This window comes from Malus sylvestris, chromosome 15, assembly GCF_916048215.2.
Source record: "Malus sylvestris chromosome 15, drMalSylv7.2, whole genome shotgun sequence".
NCBI lineage: Eukaryota > Viridiplantae > Streptophyta > Magnoliopsida > Rosales > Rosaceae > Malus > Malus sylvestris.
In genome coordinates, this window is record NC_062274.1 from 43915052 (window position 1) to 43937591 (window position 22540).

At 37.6% G+C, this 22540-nt stretch overlaps 4 protein-coding genes across 4 annotated transcripts; 3 read left to right on the forward strand and 1 right to left on the reverse strand.

Moving 5' to 3' along the window:
• The first annotated feature begins 2061 nt into the window (after positions 1-2061).
• On the forward strand, positions 2062-3819 carry LOC126604610 (pollen-specific protein C13-like). Its single transcript, XM_050271898.1, has 2 exons — positions 2062-2360; positions 3325-3819. The coding sequence occupies exons 1-2, from the start codon at positions 2207-2209 to the stop codon at positions 3648-3650; spliced, it is 480 nt and encodes a 159-aa protein (XP_050127855.1). The 5' UTR covers positions 2062-2206; the 3' UTR covers positions 3651-3819.
• A 4703-nt stretch (positions 3820-8522) lies between these two features.
• Positions 8523-9035, reverse strand: LOC126603003 (uncharacterized). Its single transcript, XM_050269780.1, has one exon. It carries the CDS (start codon positions 9033-9035, stop codon positions 8523-8525), a length of 513 nt encoding a protein of 170 aa, XP_050125737.1.
• Positions 9036-14814: 5779 nt separating this feature from the next.
• On the forward strand, positions 14815-15804 carry LOC126603004 (uncharacterized). The gene has a single exon (XM_050269781.1). The coding sequence runs from the start codon at positions 14815-14817 to the stop codon at positions 15802-15804; it is 990 nt and encodes a 329-aa protein (XP_050125738.1).
• Positions 15805-18858: 3054 nt separating this feature from the next.
• On the forward strand, positions 18859-22521 carry LOC126601867 (2,3-bisphosphoglycerate-dependent phosphoglycerate mutase 1-like). Its single transcript, XM_050268635.1, has 8 exons — positions 18859-19079; positions 19823-20100; positions 20324-20547; positions 20908-21026; positions 21112-21268; positions 21424-21525; positions 21626-21745; positions 22178-22521. Exons 2-8 carry the CDS (start codon positions 19824-19826, stop codon positions 22220-22222), a joined length of 1044 nt encoding a protein of 347 aa, XP_050124592.1. The 5' UTR covers positions 18859-19079; position 19823; the 3' UTR covers positions 22223-22521.
• Positions 22522-22540: the final 19 nt, after the last annotated feature.

A 22540-nucleotide genomic window follows, 5' to 3' on the forward strand; every position in this document is an offset into this window, starting at 1 on the left:
ATACCAGTCACTACTTTCTTCAGTCACCAACGATCTCTTAGGCTTCAGCTCCGGCATCCTCCATTCGCCACCACCGTCTTCTCTTCCTCACCGGAACTCATCGACAACTCAAACACTGATTCGTCACCCAACTCCTGCCCATACTCAATCCTAACTCGTCGTAATCGATCAGTGGTTGAGTCGAATCAGACGACCTTGATATAACAGAAGGACCACGTTGATTTCTGACACCCATATTTAAGGACTACATTGATCGATTTTCAATTTTAGGGACCATCTTGATAGGATGGGTCTATTTAGGGATATTTGTGATTAAAAAAATTAAGGTTATCTATCATAAACTATAGTTTAGCTTTCTCTAAGGTTATTGCTACTTGATTTCTTACAAACTCTCTTTCTTCTCTCAAAATCTCTAAAGTACGACCAGTTGCTCGTTTTGCTGCTAATACATTATGTTGCACTTCTTTACCTTTACTAGTAAATGGCAAGTGTTCAATATAACTTAAGATAAAAGTTTTGTTTCTTCAGATTCTTTTTAATTTTCTTGTAAATATATGCTAGTCTTAGCGGGATGTCTAAGACAATAAATTTCTAGTGGTTTTGGTTGACAAGGTTTGCGAGGACAATAATATACAGTGTTCAAGCAAGAATAAGCAACTGTGTGTTGATGACTTCCGTCCTCAAGGTACTACACTATTATAGGCATACTATTAAAGGAATAACTGTTAGATTTGGCTTTAATGAAATCTTGTGGTCCCTTTTTTTTTTTTTTTGAAAAATGTAGATCCCTTCCCTTAAAGGGCATTGAAATGCTAAACTTAGCTCTAATGCCAAATTCAAAGCAGATCGTTTAAATAGCCAAATGACTATTATAACAATTAGACATGAAACCTTACACATGAAACTAAACATGTTTCAAGATGACGGCCACTCACAATGCAAGTATAAAACCATAAAGGCTGAACTTAGAGGTACCCTAGTTAATGTCCAGTTATTTGTATAGCAAGCATTCAACTACAACATAGTGCTCGAACAAAGAATGATCATCAGTTTAACAAATTAATAATATAACAATAATAGTGTTTCCTTGTTTTGGACATAAAGTCTAATTAAACTAACACACTAAAGAAAGAATGAAAACTTACTTAAGAGTGGAGAATTACTTGAATATGTACACTTATTCTTTTATTGATAGATCAAGGATGAAATAGAAGTTTACAAAGGATGTTTGCAAGAAGGGTAGAAAGCTGGAGGTTGCTCTGCATGCTTGTGTTTGTCTGTGTAGATTGAGGTGTTTTGTATGTTTGGAGGAAAGCCTCCATTTGTACACAAATGGCTTTGATAGTTTACAAAATACCTTCACAGAAAATCTACAATTATTTGCGCCATCTTACAAAACTTGTTTACTAAAAGCTGCAATTATTGTACTGGGTGACACTTGACACACCATTTTTGAATGTGAGAGTCACTATTTGACTTTTTTTCCTTCACATGGTGCTACTTTTCTTGCTTTGTTATGGACTGTATGGATCATCAGGTTTAGTATTAATAAAATTTCCATCCTTAATTTTAAAGTGAAAGTTTTTTGAATTTTTGGTTAGTATTTATTTTTAAAATTACTACAAATATGGAGGATATAAACAGTCAACCCAAATAATAATAAAACACACTAAAGAGTACAGCCGGAACGACGTAGGTTTACATCGTCGCCACCACTTTGTTTTTGTTTTTGGTCAAATCGCCAGCACTTGATTCAGTTGATTGCTTTCACAAGTTTCCCGTAGCTGTAGAGCTCCCATGTGAGCACCGACATCGCCAGCTGCTGTCAATCACAGACCCCACCCCGCGTTCTTTCCTGTGCACCCGTTCCCACAACATCCCCTTGCACCCTCCCACAAATCCCCCAATCTTACCCAACCGCAATGACCGAAAACCCGCACCTCACCACGTGGCATCCATTAATTCGCTGACTTAACGGTGCACCGCCCTAAGCGCGTAGGCAAAAGCCGAGTTTACGCGGTTTGGGCAATCAATTTTTCCGCTTATTACTCAAACCTTTTCCCCACCGGCATCATCACTCTCTCTCTCTCTCTCTCTCTCTCTCTCTCTCTTCATATATCTCGCTCCTCTGCATTTCGTTTCTTCAATCTTCTTCTCTCTCAAATTTCTCTGCTGGAACGAAGTGAAAAGACTGAAAAGGGCTTCAATGGCGAAATTGGTTCTGCTAATTGCTCTGTGCGTGCTGCCGGCTCTGGCCGCCGCCACGCGTCCCATGAAGACCCCGTTCACGGTGGAGGGGAAGGTCTACTGCGACACTTGCCGCGCTGGGTACGAGACCAAAGCCATCACCTACATTGCCGGTAACAATTTTTTAACTCCGATTTTGGTTTTAGCTCTAATTTTGCTTTTAGAAATTTGGATCTCATTTGATAGATCTGGAAATGTTGCGTCTTCTGTTTGTAAATTTAGTTGCAAGATTTGATTTTTTAAATGTCAGATCTGACTGGGTTTTAAGTTTGAATAAGGTGGACTGTATGGTCAAATGATGATGCTTTTGGGGTTTGTTGTGTTTATTATTTTCTTTTCTGTGTGTGTTGGTGCATGCCAAAGAATATTTGACGTTAGATTGATAGATGGTGACATTGACTTTATATAATAATATACGATCCGGCCCCTGCAACCGTTCATCAATACACAAATAAAGAACCCATCTTGGATCTTTGATTGAAAATTAAGGACATCTTATCTGCAGGGTATGATTTTGTTCACATCTAGGTCAACTTTGAATGGATACATTTCTAACGTACGGTTATGTCATTCGTTCGTGACATCGTTTTCGGAATAAATAGTTAGGAAGAGTTTTGTTTGCTCAATGGTTGTTGGTTCTAGTTTATGATCATGTTTTGACAAGATTTCGGTGTGGGGATATTGTTTCGAGAATTAGCATTGTTGTAGGTCGACAGTTGGGGAGTACAGTATCGTACGATTTGAGAAAGCTAAACATTGTCTGTAATGATTCGTTGATCATATGTGCATCGACTCTTTGCTGCATTGATTTCTAAAACTAATGTCGCTCGTGACATCGGTTTGTTAGGAAAACTTTGGTGATTTGATAGTTATTGAATCGTATGTTCATGTTTGGCATAGGTTTTGATGATTTGCCAACCGTTTTGGTTTACTAGTTCAGGGTTTGGTTGTGTTCATCCTCGGTATCATTGATTCTTTAAACTTAACATTTGGAAGGAAATATTAGAAACTATTTCGAACTTTCGATTGGATTGGAGATTTCCTCTAACAAGTTTTATTTGGTGATGTTAATTATAGGCGCCAAGGTTAGACTGGAATGCAGAGACAAAAGCAGCATGGCACTCGTGTACACCAAAGAAGGGACAACCGACTCAGCTGGTTGCTATAAGATCCCGGTCGCAGAGGACCATTTGGACCAGTTCTGTGATGCAGTCCTTGTTAGCAGCCCTCAGAAGGACTGTGCAACAGTTTCCCAGGGGCGTGAGCGTGCACGGGTCATCCTCACCGGCTACAATGGCATTGCTTCATACACCCGTTTTGCCAATGCAATGGGGTTCATGAGGACCGAGGCCTTGTCTGGTTGCACCCAGATTCTGAAGGAACTGCAGGAGCTCGACGTGTAGATGTCGGTTTGAGTTCCTAGTTTGTGTCTCTACTTTTTAAACCTTGCTTGGTTCACGCTGCTAATGTTTGCTGTTGTTTGATGGCTTGTTATCTCAACACCTAGTGATTTCTTGATTTATTTGCTGTACTCTTTAAATTTTATTTCATGGTCTCTTCTGGACTGGATAATATGGTTTCTGTTATATATATATATATATATATATATATATATATATATATATATTAATAATTGATTAAATTGATTTTCTCAATGTAACTCAATGTTGTTTTAATACATCGCATCGCATAGAAAATTTCTTGGAAAAATTAGATGTTATCGTGTAGTGTCTTGCACCATACGCATGGAACAATGAGCCAATCGAAATAATATCGCGATTAAAAATAGGAAAAGATTAATTAATCTTATAAGCTAGGTAAAATCATGAAGCAAATCTTCGGACTACAAATTTCTGGTAAAGGAGAGTACAATTTGAAGCTCCCTGATATCTCATATCATCAACTTATCAGCATCAAAGACCAACTTCGGATGCAGGCATTGATCATAAATCTTCTCGATTGTGTACAGCAGTCGTATGAACAAGTTCTTGATCGTCTAACCAAGTTGTGCGAGCAAATGCGTGCTCGGGCATGAGGTCTGAGAGGTTCATCATTCAGAAGACGATCTATTAGCGGTTCATCGAGGTTAAGGTTGACATCGATGAGCGGTTCATCGTCCAGAAGATAATGTATGAGCGACTTGGTAGGCTGCATCTGTGATTGACTCAAAAAGCTTCCATGTGTGTGTCGACTGTCGAGTGAGAAGTGAAAGGCTCAAGGAGATATTAAGCAAGAGAGATATGAATTTGAAGTTACATTTTGCACCCTTGTGATTTAGGGCATGTATACGCTTGGTCCCTACCCTTTCTAAGCTAACACTTTACTGTCCTAAAGTTATTAATTGCTACGCTATTAGTTATTCCATCAAGTTAACCACTATTTTGTTAAGCGGCACTCGATGACTATATGTTACTAACATCATATTGATGTCATATAGGTCATTAATTATCATTATCTATGGATTTAGACTAGAGGTGTGTTTTAGAAGGATCAGAAACAACGTTTCCCATTTTCGTATCAAAATTTCGAAATCGGACGAATTGAATCATAATTTTCAAATTCGAAATTTTTGGCATATTTAGAAATTTTGGAATTTGAGTAATCTCAGAAATTTCGGAACATAAATTGGAAATTCATATAATATTTAAGTTTTTGATATTTTTTTTATAACTTTTCCGTACATGCAATTTATTATTCTTTCTTAATATTTGGTATATGTTTATGTATCAATTCAATTAATTTTGTGGTATTCTAGTATTCTTATCCTTTTTAATATATAAATGTATGTTTAATATAAATACAATGAACAAAATGTAACCAAATATTTTTTTTTTAAGGAAATACGATAGTTTATTGGAAACACCCTCAATGGGCTAAATTATGGTTGATGAGTACAACCCAAAGGAAATCTGGGGGTTCCTCGAACCATACTTTTGAGTCCGCACTAATTAAACTGGACTTAGCTAAACAATGAGACTCCATTACAACTACGAGGAATATAAGAAACCGTACACTCCTGAAATTGAGACATCAACTCTTGGATATAAAACCAAGGCTGGAGAGATCTCCCCCGCTCGCCTTGCAACATGCCACCGCTTCCATGGAGTCAAATTCCCATTGCAACATGCGTGACGCCAAGGAACTTCGCCAACTGTGACCCAACCAAAACAGCAAGGAGCTCCACCTATTTAACCGAAGCAGTCCCCTAAAAAGCCTCACCACCACAACCCTGAACAAACCACCCACCCCTCGAACCACCCATCCTGCTCCCCCTACTGTTTCCTACACCTTCACTGCTCCATCCACATTCAATTTAAACCAGTCATCACTTGGCGCTGCCCAACGCAGTGGCACGGGTTCTCTTACCTGACTGGACTGGGTTGATGGTTAGCCTTCTGAAATTCATTGAGCCAACTAGTCGTGCGTTGAACCACCTTCAACGGATTAGACCGCTGCCCTTCCCAGACCACATCATTCTGACCTTTCCATAAAGCCCAAATCACCATTAGAACCACATCAAACTCCACCATCTTAACCTCCATATCCCTCCTAACCCCAATGGTGCAACAAACCAGACCGCACGAGCAAAATGACAATCCCAAAGTACATGTTGTGCCTACTCAAGGACTGCATTGCACCGTGGGCAAGATACATCAAGCCTAACACCTTTGGTTGACAAACTCCTCCTTGTGGGGAGGATATCATTACACACATTCCACCCACAAATTTTTACTTTGGGTGGCACCCACGGCTTCCAAATGGCATGCCAAGGACCACGATAGGCGCCACCATTATCAAAGGATGAAGAAGCAACAATATGTGAATGAGCAATCATATGTCTTGCAACTTGATATGTGCTCTTAACCGAGAAAACGCCATTCTTACCATAATGTCACATTAACATGTCTGACGGCCTTCGAAAGCTAAGCGGAATTGAACAAATGAACCTCACCTTGTCCTTCAAAAATAATTGTTGCAGCAGCGCCACATCCCAGCGCATCCCATCAACTAAAACTAGGTCCTTCACCTTTAAGTCCAAGAGCATCGGTGGCATCGAAGTACATATTTTGAAAGTAAACAGTCTAGGAATCCATTTATCCTTCCAAACATGAACAATTTCTCCATTACCAATATCCCACCGCAACCCTGAGCTCCAATACTCCACGTGATTGCACAATGATCTTCCAAGCATAGGACGTCGTAAGAAGAGCAACATCACTCCAAAAGTTTCCATCATGAAAATACTTTGCCTTTAACACCTTACTCATCAAAGACTCCGGATAAAGGTCTCAAAAGCCCATACCTCACTCACTCTTTGGACAACACATTCTCCCATGAAATTCAATGAATTTTTTGAGTTTCAATATCACTACTCCACCAAAACTTTGCCATTAGTTGTTAGAGCTCTTCACAAAATGTTTTTGCCAATAAGAAACTTTGCATGGCGTATACTGGCAAAGCCTAAGTTACCACTTTGATAAGTAACTCCTTACCCGCTCTACTCAACAATTTGCCTTTCCACCCTTTGAGCTGCTGATTCACTCGTTCTTTAATGAACAAAAATGTTTGTTTCTTATTTTTTTCCAACGAACGTTGGCAGCCCCAAGTATATATCATGTCACTCCACCTTCTGTACTCATAAGAAAGATGCTAGTTGAACTTGTAAAGTCTCCAGAACATTTGACATCACTACTCTTATGGAAACTTTTAGTTTGCTTAGATGCTTGAGAGTACACATCCAACACCTTCTGCACGACTCCACAATCCTCCAACATAGCCCGGGCGAAGAAGAAGCTATCATCTGCAAATAACAAGTGATGTAGCCTTGGGGCCGACTTCGCAATTTGTACTTGGTGAAGAATCCCTTCGCACTCCTTCTGTGAGATAAAGGCAGATAATCCCTCCACACACAATGGAAAGAGATGAGGTGATAATGGATCGCCTTGTCGCAGTCCTCTCGAGGAGATCAAGTACCCATTCCTTTCCATTGATAAGGAATGAGTACGACACGAATGAAACACATGCCATAACAAGCTTCACCCAAGCCTCGACAAAACCCATGCATCGCGTCATTTCCTTAAGGAAACGCCATTCAACTCGATCATAAGCCTTACTTAAATTCAACTTGGGTGCAAAATAGCCATCTCGTCCACTCTGCTTATTATGAATGAAATGACCTACCTCTGCCGCCAACAAAGAGTTGTCCGATGTTAAACGCCCTGGAACAAAAGCACTTTGGAAAGGAGAAATCAAAGTAGTTAAAATAGGCTTTAAACGGTTTGCCTACACCTTAGCACAAATTGGAATAATTTAACCCCTCGAAACTCACGGTTCCAACCCTCATTGACCACACGTTCACATCCCTCCCCGTGCAACCACATTTCCTCAAAGCAAAAATGTTTAGGTTTCCTCAGTGCAACCAGGTTAGAGACACAAACCTCCAAGAGAACCAGTAGATGGTCCGATTTAGATGGATTCAAGAGTACCCTTCGAGAGCATGGGTAAATATCACGCCATTCCTCTCTAGCTAGGCTGTCGACTTCTCTCCCTCTATTCCCATCGGTTTTCATCAGGCACTCCACCTGCTTGCCCCTTAAAGCCAAACCAGGAATGGCAGTGACACGCATAACTAATGACTGCTTCTTCATCGACCCATTTATCAACTTAAAAGCCCTTCGTCTATTGCGTCCCTTAACCTCATCACGCCTAACAATGAAAGGCTAAAGCCCAAAAGGATCAGACCCAATTGGAGATGAAGGCCCAATAGAGGGAAAGAACATATACTCAAGTCTTCTGAATCACCACGACAGTAGACATCAAGGGATTAGCCAAATCCATGGAATCCTGGGATGGTAATTCCCCTGAAATCTACTGCAATCAATCTCTCTGCCGTAACACCACCCCCATAATTATCCCCATCCAAATTGAGTGAATCGAGACCTCCGCCTCCAGCACCCCCACCAATGTCCTCCCCGGTATCCATACCATTGGTCGCAACTCGCAACCACCCTCAGGTTCTCATCTACTTCCAACTCCGGTGCTTGCATACTCCATTGTTCTTTAGCGGGAACCTTCACCGCTCATTTTCCACCACCACACCTTAGCAAAGACTTCCTAGCTTGAAACCAAATTCTGTACGGTGACGATACTTCATGAATTTTCTCCCCCTTATAACACCCACACACCATCCCACAATGATCCAGCAGCCCACACAGATAAAAATACATAGGTAATCTCTCATACTGTACAAGAACATCAACTAGATCCCCTCATTCCTACGGAGGTAGGAGGAACAACAAGCCCCTGTGTAGAGGCTTCGTCGCATCCACACCTACTCTAATACACATAAATTCCCTCAAACACAACCCATCTCGACTCTCCACCGCTACAAGCTGCCCCAAAACCTTACCAATCTCATTCCCTATAGCCCTAGTCATCAAAGATAAGGGTAGGCCATGAACACGAATCCAAAACTCTTGCTCACACAACAGGACATCTATTGGAATTGCATCTTTATGAACTTTAGCAAGAACCACAGGAGCATGTCCAAAATACCATGGACTCCCCCGTAGCACACAATGAAGGGCTTCCTCCATATCGAAAACACACAAAAACCTCCCTCCGCTGATCGCCATAATCTGCATATCCACTTTAGGCCGCCAAAGCGACTTAAGCAGACTTGTAACAATCCTAGGCTTAACGATTTTTCTCGACAATACCTTACCCACCATGAAAAACTTGTTGCACCATTGGTGCTCCACCCTTGGATTACTAATCTCCACTGTCATGCTCTCCTCACTTATGAGTTGAAGCTTATTTTGCAAAAAAAAAAAATCAAGTAATTTCTTCATCGCACAGAAAATTGCCTAGAAACCCTAGTCGGCACTCTCAAACCCTTACACAAAGGGACCCGTTTCATTAAAAAAAATCACAATATATCAAAAGTTTTTTTTTTTTTTATAAGGAATAAGTTTAGAACACTTGAGAAAAATTTGGATCGGAAACTCAAAATTCCCGAAATCTCTAAATGCATTCCAATTTTCGTTCCAATTTTTCAAAAAAATATTAGGATTTGAAATTTCCGCTTCACTTATAAATGAGAGGTGTTAGATTGAAATCTCATGAATATCAAGTTCGATATTAATGTCAAGAAAATGTATTATTGTGTTAAAAATGAGAAAGCGTAGAAGTGGTTGAATTTATCAAAGCCCCAAATAATGGAAGGAGGAAGCCTTTTTCTCAAAGGCTCAAGCCATATCCCTTCTATAAATGGGTCATCTTATGTTGTTTATAACAACGGCCCGAACCAAAACAACCCTCAATCTTCCATAATTCTAGATTTACCTCTCCTTCAGTTAAACAAAACTCCCAAATTTCCACAACCACTAAGACTATCACCAACAGTATCGATGGCTAATTGTTCAAATCCTTGGCTTTATTTTAGAATGTTCCATTTTCTCAACATCATTATATTCATCATTGCACTTATTTTGTTGTTTTTCTTTTGCATAATAACCATATCTTTGTTCTAATTCTCAAATTGAGAACTATACCAAGTCCCAATCCGAAATTCCTAAGAAGGGATATGAATATTATCCAAAAGAGAAAGAACAAAACAAGAACAAAACCCTAATACAGTAGTGTGAAATGTGGAGGTGCTGCAACATGTAGAATAAGGTTCAAGAACCATGTAATTCAACGTATGGAAAATACTATAAGAGGATGTGAATTTAGTTTCAAGCACTATTCTAAAAATCCCCATCTAGTGCCGCACCTAGGAGCTAGGCGGTTGGTCACCGGCCCAATTAGTCCCTAGGCATTTGAAAATTAAAAAAGTGTGCCTAGATATGCTTAGGCGTCTACCTAGCCTACCTAGGTACCCGCCTACGTCTGGACTCTCACTTAAACAGATACATCCTTGCATTCTAAACCAACTCGAGTTGAAGCTTATCAATCGATAACTTAAGAATAAAGCATTTCAATTTTTCAATAAGATGCAAGAAACTTGCATACTTGGATGAACACTCATTATATGCTTTATAATATTATAATTTATGTCATTTTATTTTACAATTTAGGTATCCCAATATAATTATGTGTGTTTTAAGTATAAATAGGCATTTATTTATACAATACGTAATAAATTTCCTAGCAGCCTAGGCGCTAAGCCCTAGCCTGCTGTTTAACTAACGCTTAGCGTCTTTTATAACCTTGGTTTCAAGAAAGAAAAATACTAATACTAAGGGTTCAAGAAATAAAAATGCTAAAGGGAATTTTGCAAAATGATACTCTCCCTAAACTCTTTGCCACCTCATAATATTGGCATAGGAATTGACGTTAAACTGTGAGGTGACAGAGTGTCCATGGAGATCCCACTTTCCAAGAGTCCTCTTAGCATTCCTCTTCAAGAAATCGAGGGAAATTTAAATTATGGGCTAGGTTTAACATAAGGAAGGGTAAAGATAGAATTATTAAGAGAAATTTAATTGTGAGGTGTATTCAATAAATTGCGGAGTGTTAATAAAATAACTCTTAATTTTATCTAAGATAATTGGACTATATGTTGGAAAATATTAGCATTTAGGTTTATTTTCATGTTTCATTTTTCGGGTCAAGCCCATTAGTATTAGGATTTTTTTTCCTTGCCTATTCGTGTTAGGTTACTTTCCTCTATATATGGTACTTTATAACTCTATTAAATAACAAGTTGTAGTCTTTCCTAGTTATATAGCCGCCTCATTGATCTGTAGTGTTCTCTTGGTTCCAATTCATGAAGTTTTATATTCTGTTTGTTCATTGCACACTCTGATTTTTAACTTAGTATTAGAGCATGTTTGATCCTTTGGGATTTAATCTGCTCTTGTCCCGTATCAGTTTGTTGTTGTCTTCTGGTGTTTGATTGTTCCAGTTGAGATTCATCATGAAAATTGTCGTTGTTCGTTGTATTCCAAAAAAGAAAGTTGTCATTGTTCGTTATTCATTGTTCTTCGTTCATTGTCTGTCATTCATTCTTTTCCCGTACTCTAGAGTCTGATCTGCATCCCTAGCAATCTCACACCTATGCGTTTTGTACTGGAATTCTGCAATTGTTAGCGCTAAAAAAAAAAGAAATGAAAAAGAAAGAAGACAGCAAGAAAAAAAAACTGAAAAAAAAGGAAGGAAAAGTAAAAAGAAAGAAATATTGGTTGATTTGGTTGATTTGGTTGTTTTGAAGGTCCACATGGGTGACTTGAGAAGGTTTTTGTTTGGCTTGTATTGGAAAGCATGTCGTTGCCTACTGCAATGGTCATTCAATTGCTTGTACTGGTGACCACTTGAGTGACGTTGCATACGTGGTGAATTGGATTTTTCTATTGTTTGGAAGCTCGCAATTGGTATTGGGGAAGTTCGCACTAACATTGGTATTGGTCTCGCACTGGTGTTGTCATTGGAATCTTGCATTGGTGCTATCATCGGAATTTTGCATTGGTACTGGCATTCGAATCTTGCATTGGTACTGGCATTGGGATCTTGTGTCACATCCCGACCCGGGCCCCCACCACATCCCGGGCTTGACTCCACCGTAGCACGATATTGTCCACTTTGGGCATCGACCACGCCCTCACATTTTTGTTTCTGGGAACTCACACGAGAACTTCACAATGGGTCACTCATCATGGGATTGCTCTCGCACGAACTCATTTAACTTCGAAGTTCCTACGGAACCCGAAGCCATTGAGCTCCCAAAAGGCCTCGTGCTAGGTAGGGATTGGAATATACATATAAGGATCACTCCTCTGGACGATATGGGATCTTACAATCCACCCCCCTTAAGGGGCCCGACGACCTCATCGGCACACCATGGTTAGGGTTAGGCTCTGATACCAATTTGTCACATCTCGGCCCGGGTGGGACCACTTCTCGAGCTCGACTCCGCCGTAACACGATATTGTCTACTTTAGGCCCCGATCATACCCTCACGATTTTGTTTCTAAGAACTCACACGAGAACTCACATCCCGGCCCGGGGTCCACCACATCCCTGACCCGCTCCACCACCGTAGCACGATATTGTCCGCTTTGGGTTCAGACACGCCCTTACGGTTTTGTTTCTGGGAACTCACATTAGAACTTCCTAGTGGGTCACCCATCATGGAATTGCTCTCGCGCACTACTCACTTAACTTCGGAGTTCTGATGGAACCCGAAGCCAGTGAGCTCCCAAAATGCCTCATGCTAGGTAGGGATGGGAATATACATATAAGGATCACTCCCCTGGGCGATGTGGGATCTTACACCTTGCATTGGTACTGGTATTGGGATCTTGCATTTGCATTACTCACAATGTAGTGTATTCGAGTTATGTAGCCGTCTCAGTAATTGTTCTCTTGGTTTCAATTTAATGGAGTTTTATATTTTGTTTGTTCGTTGCACACTTTGATTTTCAACTCCATAGTTATATACCCTTACATTAAACATTAGATATTGATAGGTTAAAGAAGACAATAACAACTATATAATATGGATACACCATCACGTGACGTTTCGTGTCATGTAAGGCAATTTGGTTTTCATTCTAAAATGTATAACCATTCGAAGCCTAAATCAATTAGGCAGTAAACAAGAAGGTCAAAAAAGGAAGACAAGAACCACTAGCGGAGCCAATGCAGGGGCATTGGGCTCCCTTGACCCCAATGGATCTGTAATTTGTCCCTTTAAATAAAAATTTGACCCCTTTAATAGCACTGCAATAGCAGCTCCAGCAACAGAAAGTCACAATAGCAATCTTGGTTGCGTCGGCCACATTGCCAAGAAATATTGACCCAAGTTCAAGTTGGGTGACCCAACATGAAACATGTGAGCCCACATGTAACCTCTTCGGCTAAGCAGCAACAATATATAAGAAAATAAAAAATAATTTTTAATTAATACTTTTTCTATTTTAACATTCAACAGTTGGTCCACCACAACACATTTGAGGTTTTCCCTCTGCTTGCGCGACTCCACCATAGCACTGGCGCCATATCCATTCAAATTTCAAGTTTCTCTGTTCGTCAATTAATTAGGTACCTCCACTCCAAATTTCCAATCATTGGTAATTTTGTTATCTTAGATTTCTTGTGATTTTTAGGGTTTCATTCAATTTCAGTTATGAATAAAATAAGGATTAGGTCTAAGAGTAATTCCAGTTTAGAATTAGGTCTGAGAGGGGCAGAGTATCATCCTCGTATATCCATTTATAACATCGGGCATGAAAAAAGTTCTTGAATGTAGTATAATTTAGTTATATTATGTTGTTGACTCTTTTTGGTATTATTTAAAACAGTTATGGAAAGGTATTTTAAGAGAAAATCAACCGAAGATAACATCTCACCCTCTACAACGGATATTCCTGAAAGTTCAAATGAAAATAACATAGAAAGTATACTGGCAAATCTTCCAGGATATCCCGGGCTTCGACTCTGGATATTAGAATATGATCCAAATATTAGAGATCAGGTTCAAAGAGCTTATTTACAAAGGGAATTGGTTCAACCTCGAACCCATCAATTTCCATATACTTTATTTGCAGGAGTACAACGCCGTTTCAATCCGAAATGGTTCGATGACTTTCCTACTTGGTTGGAGTATAGCATATCCAAAAATGCTGTTTTTTGTCGAAGTTGTTATCTCTTCAACCTAGAGATTCCAGACCAAGCAGGTAATGACAATTTTACTAGTAAAGGTTTTCATAATTGGAAGAAAAAATGTCGACTTCGAGTTCATGTTGGAGGCCTTAATAGTGCTCACAACCAAGCTTTACTTCATTGTGAAGCTTTAATGAATTAGAATCAACATATTCAAACAATTGTTCACAAGCAGTCGGATCAAGCACGTATTGATTATTGCACTCGTTTGAATGCATCACTTGATTGCATTCGCTTTTTATTGCGACAAGGTCTTGCTTTTCGCGGTCATGATGAAAGTGAAGATTCAAGCAATAAGGGTAATTTTCTTGAGCTTTTGAAGTTTCTTGCAGATCATAATGAGGGTATTAAAGATGTGGTGTTTAAAAATGCTCCTGAAAATCTCAAGTTAACATTACCTGATATTTAAAAAGATCTTGTGTATGCAGCAGCATGTGAAACCACTAATGCTATCATGTTTGATATTGGTGATGATGCTTTCTTTTCTGTTTTGGTTGATGAATCGCGTGATATATCAGTCAAGGAGCAAATGGCAGTTGTACTTCGCTATGTGAATACCAACGGACAAGTAATTGAAAGATTTGTGGGCATAAAGCATTTTCCTAATACCACTGCTATTTCACTTAAAGAGGCAATTGATCAATTCTTCTCTATAAACTGATTAAGCATATCTAGATTGCATGGACAAGGTTATGATGAGGCTAGCAATATGCAAGGTGAGTTTAATGGCCTTAAGACACTTATTTTGAAAGAAAATGAAAGTGCATTTTATATTCATTGCTTTGCACATCAACTTCAACTTACTCTTGTAGCCGTAGCGAAAAATCATATTCAAATTGGCTCTTTTTTCTGCTTGGTTAATAATGTCGTTACTATGTCGGAGCATCATGTAAACGTCGAGACATGGTTAGAGAAAGACAACAAACCAAAGTTATGGAAGCTATTCAAAATTATGAGCTTCCAAGTGGGCAAGGCTTGAACCAAGAAACTAGTCTTAAACATGCAAGTGATACACGTTGGGGCTCACACTATGGTACCTTGGTAAGCTTGGTTAATATGTTTTCTTCTGTAATTGAGGTGCTTGAGATGATTGTAGATGATGGTGTAAGTCTTGATCAAAGAGGTGAAGCGGATATTTTGTTGAATCTTTTGCAATCTTTTGATTTTGTCTCTAGTCTCTTTCTGATGAAAGAAATATTGGGAATCACAAATGTGTTGTCACATGCATTGCAAAAGAAAGATCTCGATATAGTGAGTGCTATGGCTTTAGTCAAAGCATGTAAGCAACAACTACAAGCGATGAAGGATAATGGATGGGATGCTTGGCTTGATGAAGTTTCTTCTTTTTGTGGCAAGCATGATATTGATATTCCTGATATGAATGACATCTTTGTAGCTCGAGGGAGGTTACGGCGTAGAGTTGAAAATTTGACAAACCTTTATCACTACCATGTTGATCTCTTTATTGATGTTATTAATAAGCAACTTCAAGAGTTGAACAATCGTTTTAATGAGACAAGTACAGAGTTGCTTCTTTGTGTTGCATGCTTAAGCCCAGATGACTCATTCTCAGCTTTTGACATTGAAAAGTTAGTTCGACTTGCTGAATTTTATCCAAAGGATTTTTCTGATATGGAGCTCACACTTCTTGAAGATGAACTGAAGAATTATATATTTGATATGCGTTTGCATAATGAATTTTCTGCGTTGAAAGGAATTAATAACCTTGCACAAAAGTTGGTGGAGACAAAGATGGATAGACAGTATCCCCTGATGTACTTGCTAGTGAAATTAGCATTGATTTTACCTGTTGCGACTGCTTCAGTTGAAAGAGCTTTTTTGGTGATGAAAATTGTGAAGAATCCACATCGTAATAGGATGGGTGATCAATGATTGAATGATAGTTTGGTTGTGTACATTGAGAAAGATGTATATGATTCTATTAGTAATGATGTTGTAATACGACGTTTCCAAAATATGAGAACACATCGTGGACAATTATGAATAAAAGTATGATCGATTTTTGAAAGCTATTTTTTGACCCCATTGTCTTAAATTCCTGGCTCCGCCACTGACAAGAACACTACATGAAATGATCCAATTCTTATTCTTAATTCTCTTAGCATGAAAATACTTACCTAGTTAGCACTATTGCTAATAAGCGCTTTCTAAGTACTTTTATTAGAATAAGTGTCATAATTTTATTAAAAATATACGTGCTTTCTTCCTATAACACCTGCATTTCTCTAAATTTGGAGGAGATTAGAGTTTTTGAATATAGGAAAAGAAAGAAAGTTACACAGAAAACCCTTTCTGACAAAGGAGAGATTATAGTTTATTTATTGTAAGAAGTTGATTTTTTTTTAACAAACGATATTATTTATACTAAAGAAGAGGGGATGGACTTAGTCTCACAATGAGCAAGCAATAATATCATTTAAATTCGTTTTTGGCGAGAATCGAACTTAAGACTTCTCACTTACAAGTGAAAAAAAATATCATTACATTGTAGCATTAAATAACGTAAGAATTGAACTTTAGATGAAGAAAAAAAAGTGTTATAATGCAAAAGGCAACTAAGCCCAACACAAGTGCATAATTTGAAGTCAAGGTCACCTAAATCAGAGCGTTGTGGATCACATCACATTCACAAGCTCCAAGGTTTACTCTGGACCGTCCAATAAATTATAACCTTACGTAAACCAACACGTTTAAGAGAAGCATATTCCATTATCATCAGAGACTCCATGCCAGAATATTCTTATCACACACCATCCCTTTCCTTTCTTGTTAATTTTCCACGTGGCAAAATCTGAAACCGTTGAGTATTAAAATATGTGAAATGTGAATGCAGAGGGAGGAGTTAGGTGTCACATGGTTGCATGTATTTGGTACGCATCAATGCGTAAGCTGTGCACGAACAACACAAGCACGTGTTCTGTCCAAAAAAACCACCAAAAAGGAAGGTGGTGTGTGTGGGGTTGGTGGTATTAGTATTGGAGGTAGGTGGTATAACTTTGGTGACTTTTTATTTTTTATTTTTTTTATTTTTTAACCAGCGATATTATGTACATTCAAGGAAATGGAGTGAGGTAAGAATCACAATAAACTAGTAATAATGTAGTTCAAATTCATCTTTAATGATAATCGAACTTAAAACATCTTATTTACAAGTGAAAAGAAATATCAATAAATTATAATACTAAGTGGCTTAAAGGTTTGCTTTGTTTGGAGTATTTTTAGCAAATTACTTAATTAGGAGGCTATATTATTGCCCCTTCGAAAGCATTTGTTGTCTTATAAATGAATAAAATAGACTTAGCCCATTTACAATCTGGCCCTTTCAAGTATGCCCACATGAAAATTAAACCCTCTAGTGGGTGATGAGGCCAACCCAAATTGGTCATCCTACAAAGAACTTGATGTCAAGTACAACAATCTACCACTCTTTTATTTTATATATAGTCAATTTAGTATGTCGTTTATAATATTTGATCTCAGAAGTCTGTCAGAACCTACATTGCAAATGTATTTAAGCTCGTTAAACTAAACGATAATCGAAAACCCACATAAGGTTTGTTAATGTTGAAATAATACGCCAATGTATCTACAAAATCTTGCTATAAACTTGTTAGTTAACTTGTAATTTATCAATTAAATCAATTGGTCCTTACCTCCTCCAACTAACTCTTTGCCCAAATTATTATCTAAACCTTCTTATCCAAGTCAAAAATAAAGGAACAAACACATATACATTAGCATATGGATTTAGCAGTTACCCATTACTTATCCTCTCATTAACCACGTAATCAACTTTTATCATCCATTGACAAAAACAAAAACAAAAACAAAATTAAAATAAAATAAAACTTATATCATCCAAATTAAATAAATAAAATAAACTTGTCCTAATATTAGAGAAAAAGCATTGAAGTCAAACCTACCTAACATGGTCAGAGGCAGAAAAGCCCACCAGCCTGCCGCCAACTTTGGCAAACCCTTTGTCAATACACTGTTGCTTTACAACGCTTTTAATGACGAAGACAAACTACGACGATTTCTTCTATAAATATAAATATTGATTATATGTTATTATATATAATAATTATATACATCTCTATATATAAAAATATGACACATTTGATGCAACATTCGTACTATTAAAGTAAAATTTGTATATAAGTTTAATTTTTAGCCAATATTAAGAATAAATCATTTTATTAAAATAGGTCCGGTTCCTTGAATTTAAAATTATTTTATTATCAAAATTCTCTTTATCGATAAAATTTATTGTAGGAATTAGATATCTTCCTAGTTATCTCTTTACTTATTTCTTCTTATTTTATTTTCTTTTTATTATTTCTTCTTCTCCTTCGTACTCTAAACCTCATTCATAGATTTTAATTTTAGTTTTTATAATCAACCTATATCATAGGTTAATTGTCTTTATCTACGTGCATGACAAATTATTTTTATTATCAACTTATATCAGAGATTAATGTGTCATGCTTATGGTTATTGGTATATTATATTTTGTACCTTAAAATCAACATATATTACAGGTTACTGCATTTATCTATCTATATGATATATTCTTTTTTATAATCAACATGTATCAAAGATTAATGTATCTTGCTTGTAGGTATATTCTGGACTTAACCTAGTAGCTATGTTGATTTTTTGGAACAAGATCTAAGTGCCCCTAAGTGCCTCTCTCTTTTACAACTTTTTAAATGAACAAATTATCAAATAAAGGCAAATTATTAAAAGAATCAAAAGAAAACAATCCCACATGGAAGAGTGACTAGCCACCTTTTTTTTATAATTTTTTAGAAATATAAACTACTGTAAATTAAGTTATTTTTTTCAAATAAATTAAAATATTCAGAAAATAATAATTATTAAATTAAAAGAGAGTAAATTGACACACGCGTTAGATGCTAGTGTAAAATAAAAACCAGTTTTCTTTCTTACCTTCTCCTCCTGAAACTTGTTGGGAGGTCAATATTATGAGAGATGGACAAACATTGATATCATGTTGTAGCTATTAGCCTTCTCTTTCAGCAAACAACTCATCAGCCATCTTCTTCTCCGTCAACCTCTCTCGTAATAAACTCTGTCGCCCCATTTCCCTCGGTTTCGTCGCCTTTTCATATTTATAAAACCAGGTAATTTTCAAAGTGCACCCACCACCCTTTCTGTGTTTTCAAATTTGATTGCTTCTGCATTTCCATCTGCGGATTTTGGCTTCTGGGTTTGTCTCTGATACTCTTAGTCTCTGCAAAGGTCTGTACTTTTTCACTTTTTAGATTTGGTTTGAATGTGCTTGAATATTTGAGAAAATATGGAAAACCAGTTTGTTCTGGGTTTTTTGGTTCTAATTTTCATTGGGAATTAGTTTGAGCAAGAGTATTGGGTTTGCATCTGTTACTGATAATTTAAAATTATTGTTACATAATCAGTGCCAAGTGTTTTCTTCTAATTAATCTTCCATGTGTCGGTCAAATGGGCTTGATTATGATGGATAAACATGTTTTTCTGAGCTCTATAACTTTATAACGATTCATGTATGATCTGATATTGGAGTACAAAATGGTTTTTTCCATTGTTTATAAAGCATGACAAGTTACAATAGTTCAACCACGTTTTCGTTGCAAGGGGCTTGTAGCTCAGTAAGTTAAAAGCTCTTACTCTGCATTCGAGGTCCTGAGTTCAAATCCCCATTCCCTGATATCGATTGCATCATTTGTTTATAATGTTTTCCTTCACTTTGCATCCTTTTATTTTTTTTACCATAGAAAGACTACAAAGTGTTCTTTTGTCCCAAAATTTTTGATAATTTGTTTGTACTATAAGATTTTGTATAATTTGTGTACTTATGTCATCACCTGGGATGTTATGATTTTTTCAGAATGGCTGCTGCTGCTGCTGCATTTCACCAAAGCATTGGGACTCCTCACTCTGTTGGGCATGTTAATAATTCCGGCCTGCATCAAGAGCTTGCGAAAAGCTCAGTGAGGTTCATTTCAAAGGGTTTTGAGATTGATATTGGGCTGTCAAAAAGAGGATGCTACATCTCTTCCAAGAGAAACGTTAGTGTAATTCGAGCCTCAGCTTCCCAGGCTTCAGTGATTGATATAGTTTCATCTCCCTCACATACCAAAGCCAATGATTCTCGGAAAAAGTCTAGTACGCATTTTTAACCATTCTATTTTGATTGATTGAATGGTGAATAGTAAATAACCCATGTTAATTCTTTGTTGTTGATTCTTTAATAACATGGTCATATAATTCAATTTCTTAGAAACAAAATGGTTGTTGAACTTGTTTTTTATATATGCTGTATCCTAATGAGTTTGAAGTTTAAATTTCTGTTTGTAAAATTTTGCCCCTGTTTCCCCCTGCATTTCAGATGAAGCAGCTTTGATTTTGATTAGGCATGGTGAGTCACTGTGGAACGAAAAGAACTTGTTCACAGGCTGTGTTGATGTCCCTCTGAGCAAGAAGGGTGTAGAAGAGGCAATTGAAGCTGGCAAGAGGATCAGCAACATACCTGTCGACATGATCTATACATCTGCACTGATTCGTGCACAGATGACTGCCATGCTTGCCATGACACAGCACCGTCGGAAGAAGGTAATTTGGAGAAAAATATCTTGTTGAGTGTCAGTAGGAACCACTTGAATGACTATTTGGCGGCTTTATGGTAGTGGGACTGGAAAGTGGAAAATGATGTTCTTGGATTATTGAAATGGTTTTATACCATTCGTGATATTTAAGCAGGAGTACGCAGACAAAACATCTTTCTGTACCCTAAAAAGAAAAAAAACTATTAAGCTATTTTTTTGAGCTGCATTTTCAAAATTGATTTAATGTCTGAACTCCTTTGATTTTCCAGGTTGTACTCTTTTCGCTTAAATATGTTCCACTGCATGACACATATAATTTCTGGTTATATATCCATTTGGCAGCCTCTTTATATCAGTTTTCCTGCAGGTCCCAGTTATAATGCATAACGAGAGTGAACGGGCTAGGGCATGGAGTCAGATTTTCAGTGAAGACACATTAAAGCAAACCATTCCTGTTGTAGCAGATTGGCGATTGAATGAAAGAATGTAGCATTCCATCTCTGCATTTTTGAATTATTATTCTTATCTGTTATTCTTCCCTGTACTTGCATGACATGGATCTTGTTTTTAGGTATGGGGAATTACAGGGTCTTAATAAGCAGGAAACAGCAGACAGATATGGGAAGGAACAAGTTCATGAGTGGCGTCGGAGTTATGACATTCCTCCTCCCAATGGCGAGAGTTTGGAAATGTGCGCTCAAAGAGCTGTTGCTTATTTCAAAGATCAAGTAAGAATGACCATGCGCTTACCTATATCTCTTTGTCCTCTTAACTGTTTTTGTTACATCCAGTATGCTATAAGGATTTTGTATCATTTTTGAGTCTCAACTCAAGTAACAATGTGCCGTTCTGAATATCTAACTGCAAAAATATTACATTGCAGATTGAACCCCAACTGTTAGCTGGGAAGAATGTTATGATTGCTGCCCACGGGAATTCGCTGAGATCCATAATCATGTATCTTGACAAACTGACTTCTCAAGAGGTGATATATCACTTTGGTTGAGCTATGCACTGGTTTTTGGGACTAATCATTATATAGAACGAGAAAAGAAAGACTGATGTTGGCTTATTATTTTTTGCAGGTTATTAGTTTGGAACTATCAACTGGAATTCCTATGCTTTACATTTCCAAAGAGGGAAAGTTCATTCGGAGGGGAAGTCCTTCGGGACCTGCTGAGGCTGGGGTTTATGCCTACACTAAGGTAAGCAACCTCTCGTATTAGTTGCAACCTTTCTGCAGTTCAATTTTATAGTATAGGCATAAAACCCAGTTATGATGGTGCAATTTGAAAAAATTCTTAGTACTTCGGCTGAGAAAAACAATGTGCCTGCTCTTCCCTTTGTCGGAGGAAAGAAAGGGAGCTTCCAAGTCATAGAAACTGGATTCTGCTCTTCCCTTTAAAGATTCAACTTCTTCCCGTCGAGGAAGGCTGTAACATACATATACACAGCTTTGATTAGACCTTAAATCATCTCAAATTGGCATTGATTTATAGCTCTCAGTATATATATGAGCAAAGACACCGATTATTGAATAATCAGTGTCAACGTCTTTTCTCTTTGTTTCCAGTTTCTACAATTATTAATCCAAAAAGGAACGAAGTAACGCTTCTGCTGTTTGAATTTTGTTGCAGAATTTGGCTCTTTACAGGCAGAAGTTAGATGAGATGGTTCATTAGTGTGCTACTTCCTAGCATAGGTAACCTACATTATGGGTTTTCTTATGCATCCGAGATCTCAAGTATGCTTCTGCACATTCATTTGCTTTCCTCAGGGGGGGGGCTTATCTTTCATCAGTCTTGTACCGGTCGCTTTAGCTCAAGGTTTTACGTGTATATGAAGTATGTGTAGCAAGCAAATTCAGTTAAAGTTAATGTCTTTGATGGGAGTGAAAGTTGTTGTGTATGTTATTGCCTTCCCAGTTTGTAATCGTCTTCCTTGGATCCATTTTATTTGTTGGGTTAATTCTTTATTTTCAGTTTTTTTTTTTTTTTTTA